This window comes from Tarenaya hassleriana, unplaced genomic scaffold, assembly GCF_000463585.1.
Source record: "Tarenaya hassleriana unplaced genomic scaffold, ASM46358v1 Cleome17, whole genome shotgun sequence".
In the NCBI taxonomy this organism is placed as follows: domain Eukaryota; kingdom Viridiplantae; phylum Streptophyta; class Magnoliopsida; order Brassicales; family Cleomaceae; genus Tarenaya; species Tarenaya hassleriana.
Window position 1 is genome coordinate 1545898 of NW_010965122.1, and position 3495 is coordinate 1549392.

Genomic DNA, 3495 nt, shown 5'->3' on the forward strand with positions numbered 1-3495 from the left:
TTTTTTTGTAAATTAGAACCATTTTAATAACTTGGGGGGGGGGGGTTCTTATGTCAAGATTTAATAATTATCATTACAACTATTGACCAATGTTACGCAAAATTGAATAGTAAGAAACAGACTGCATGCATGCGGGTACGTCATAGTTAAATGAATCGGTTCGAAAAGAATACGACGTTATTTTATGTTCATTTTTTTTTGTTGACGTGTGTTATATGGTTTCATATTCTGAAACGTTATGTTTTGATTAAATAAATGCTTGGACCGCAACTAAATTAAACCATGATAACGATATACAATCTTGTGTTACAATTTGTTTATTTGCAACTGAATTTGCAGGTAGGTCTTCTCAACGTCGATGAATATTACGATTCGTTGTTATCGTTCATCGACAAGGCCGTCGACGAAGGTTTTATTTCGCCCACCGCTCGTAGAATCATCGTCTCTGCTCCGACCGCCAAAGAATTGGTCAGAAAACTAGAGGTACGTATACGAACCTTTGATCGACAAAATATCGTATCGCTGATCGAGTTACGTATATACTTTTCGGTTTTCTGTAACGTTTGAAATTTCGTTTAGAAATATGAACCGGAGTACGATGAGGTAACGTCGAAGTTGGTATGGGATGAAGTGGACCGGATAAATTACGTACCGGGATCGGAGGTAGCTACATGACTGATTATATATCTCCGGCTATGCTAGGGGAGAAAGATATATTTTTGGGATTTTTTGGTGAAATGATGCAGTGTACGGAGGGACTGGATCGACGAAAGAAAAACATTTTGGGGAATGAGAAAGAAAATGGAAATGTAGGGGCTGTTTTATAATATTGGTCTTTTTGGTGGTCAGTCTGTGAGTGAAACCATATGTTACTTGGTGATCATCAGTTCCATTCCATGCATTCGTCTCGACATTTTGGTTCTGCATAAAGTTTTTAAAAAAAAAGAGAGTGAAAGCTTTTTTTTGCTTGAATGTGAAAAAATTACAGTCGATCAGTAAAAAATGCGGTGTTTTTTACTGTAATTTTTTGGAAAATACAAATCACATTCAGGCAAAAAAAAGAAATTATAATTTTTTTTTTCTGTTTTTTTCAACATTAGAGAGCGAACGTTGCCGCACACACGGGGTGGATATTATATAAAATAAAATTATTCAGTTTTTAGATATGTCGTAAGAAGGAACAACAAATACATGTCTGGATTGGAATTCAGAGACTCAAACATGAAAAATAAAAATCCAGACAATGGATATTGGGTGATGCCTCGCTAGTTCCTGACTCAAATTTAATGGCCGAGACTACCGGATGCCTCAGATGGCGGAGAAGTACTCTTTGCTGAGCTTGGGGTCGGGTTTCATGGATTTCTCGCCGGGCTTCCATCCCGCCGGACACACTTCGTCCGGGTTTTCTTGTACGTACTGCAACGCCTGCGCCCAATCACATCCCAAACATTGTTACATCCATACAACAAGAAAGAAGAAAAAAACACATTGCCGGTTTTGACAGTTATTGTCCGGTAGGGGTGAGCCTTTTTTTTTTTTACCCGAGACCCGCGAGCCATGGGCACTCGTCACATACGAGACAGAAAATGGATGCAACGAGGCCAGAACCCGGACAGCGGGTTCGGATTCAGGTTTCTCCTACACATTACGGGATTGTTACATCCCCACGCATACCCGGATAAAGAGTAAAATTATGTTATCTCTAAACAACAATATCGTGTAAAATTATCAAAATATCCTTAAAATCAACGCAAATTAACGAAATTTAAAATTTTTCCGTGGGTTCGGGTATAATATCCATACGGAACCCATGAGGATGACACCAAGAACGACTACCCCAAAAAATCTGGGTACCCGTCTGCGCCAACCTCTATGGTTCGGTGAGTTAGCAGCTTTTGAATTCTAGAGAGAACTCAGAAATGGAAACACAGATTTTTTTTGTGTAATTCATCATTGGTTACAAATATTTATACTATGAAATCCGAGGTAAACCGGAAAACTAAACCGAACATCCTAATGACAGCGGTTCTTTGTTAAAGGGTTTTTTCTTTTTTTTTACCTGGAGGGTCCTCAATGTCTCATCAACACTTCGTCCAATGGCGAGGTTGTTAATGGTGGAGTGTTGGATGACTCCTTCCTTGTCTATGATGAAAAGACCCCTCAGTGCAATTCCCTGTTGGAAAAAGCCGAGTTCTTTGATTTACAGATGGATGCATAAAGATACAAAGACGATAAAATTGCAAACGAGAGTATAGGTCACTAGAATGCATCTATACGTCCGGTATTGTTTTCTTGAATCAGTTACCTGATCCGGTATGAGAACCCCATAAGACTTCGAGATTGATTTTGTGACGTCAGAGATAAGCGGGTAATTCAGATCGCCAAGCCCTCCTGACTTTCTGTCTGTCTGGACCCATGCAAGGTGCGAGAACTACATTGTACAAAGACACAGAAAGGAATAGGGCATGAGCCAAGAAAGAACTGAACTCGTTGATAGCCATTTCACCATGTAAGAATCCATGTAAACTCGGTCCATGTTTCAAAAGCTGTTCCAAATTTGGGTTTCTAGATCACATAACATCACGAAATATTCACATTATCGACGAACAAATCGAATTTAAAAAGCTGCAACGACACAAAATGTGGAGACAACAGAAAATGCAACTTACCACACTGTCAACCGAGACACCTAGCACTTCGGTATTAAGCTTTTCGAACTCTTGATAACGGTCACTGAAGGCAGTAATCTCTACAAGAAGCAAATAATACGATAAAAAGAAAACGGAACACAAAATGTAGGAGGATTCAGTCAAAACCAGGGCTCAGATCCCCATATCCATCCTGAGTAACACTAACCTGTGGGGCAGACAAAAGTGAAGTCCAAAGGGTAGAAGAAGAGAATCACATACTTCTTCCCAATGTACTCGGAGAGCTTGACCTGAAATCACCATTCGTTGATCATCATCAATCATCATTTCAGAACAAACATAGATTCATCAGACAGAAGTTTAAGAATACTGATCCCCTTCAAATGTAATCTCATCTCATGACAAGCATCGATTGTTTCGACACAGCAGAATGCTGAAGGAAAAACACTCATATCAAAAGAAGATCCTTAGGACAAGGTACCTTGATGAACTCCTGATCGAAAACAGCCTCTGCATCAAAATCAGGTGCCTTGTTTCCTACCAATGGAAGGTCATCCTGAAAACGCACCAAAGAAATACGATAAAGGGCACACAGTTAACCCAGAATAGCTACAAGGGCATATCCTCCAATCTAAGGTCTATCATCAATATCACTGCCCATCTTCTTCATGATGAACTTATTACGACCGCAAGATGAAATGTCATTCAAATTTGAACTTTTATAGCAATCCGCATTACAGACAAGTAAGAGGGCGACAGGACAGATAGCGAAACCTTTTCACTAAAAATAAGGAAGAATACGAAATAGAGGAACTACCAAATTCTTCCCCCCCCCCCCCACCCCAAA

The 3495-nt window shown here is 39.7% G+C and overlaps 2 protein-coding genes across 2 annotated transcripts in view; one reads left to right on the top strand and one right to left on the bottom strand.

The window, feature by feature from the left end:
* The window catches only part of LOC104809960 (cytokinin riboside 5'-monophosphate phosphoribohydrolase LOG7-like), a 3496-nt gene extending 2288 nt beyond the window's left edge, over positions 1-1208 (top strand). Inside the window, exons 6-8 of the mRNA XM_010536093.1 lie at positions 340-483; positions 580-663; positions 747-1208. Coding sequence (XP_010534395.1) covers positions 340-483; positions 580-663; positions 747-827 — 309 coding nt within the window. The 3' untranslated portion in view covers positions 828-1208. The remainder of the gene's footprint in view (positions 1-339; positions 484-579; positions 664-746) is intronic.
* LOC104809959 (2-Cys peroxiredoxin BAS1, chloroplastic) overlaps positions 1128-3495 on the bottom strand; it is a 2843-nt gene continuing 475 nt past the window's right edge. Inside the window, exons 2-7 of the mRNA XM_010536092.2 lie at positions 3130-3204; positions 2857-2938; positions 2670-2749; positions 2306-2431; positions 2060-2173; positions 1128-1425 (exon numbers count right to left, since the gene is read on the bottom strand). Coding sequence (XP_010534394.1) covers positions 1309-1425; positions 2060-2173; positions 2306-2431; positions 2670-2749; positions 2857-2938; positions 3130-3204 — 594 coding nt within the window. The 3' untranslated portion in view covers positions 1128-1308. The remainder of the gene's footprint in view (positions 1426-2059; positions 2174-2305; positions 2432-2669; positions 2750-2856; positions 2939-3129; positions 3205-3495) is intronic.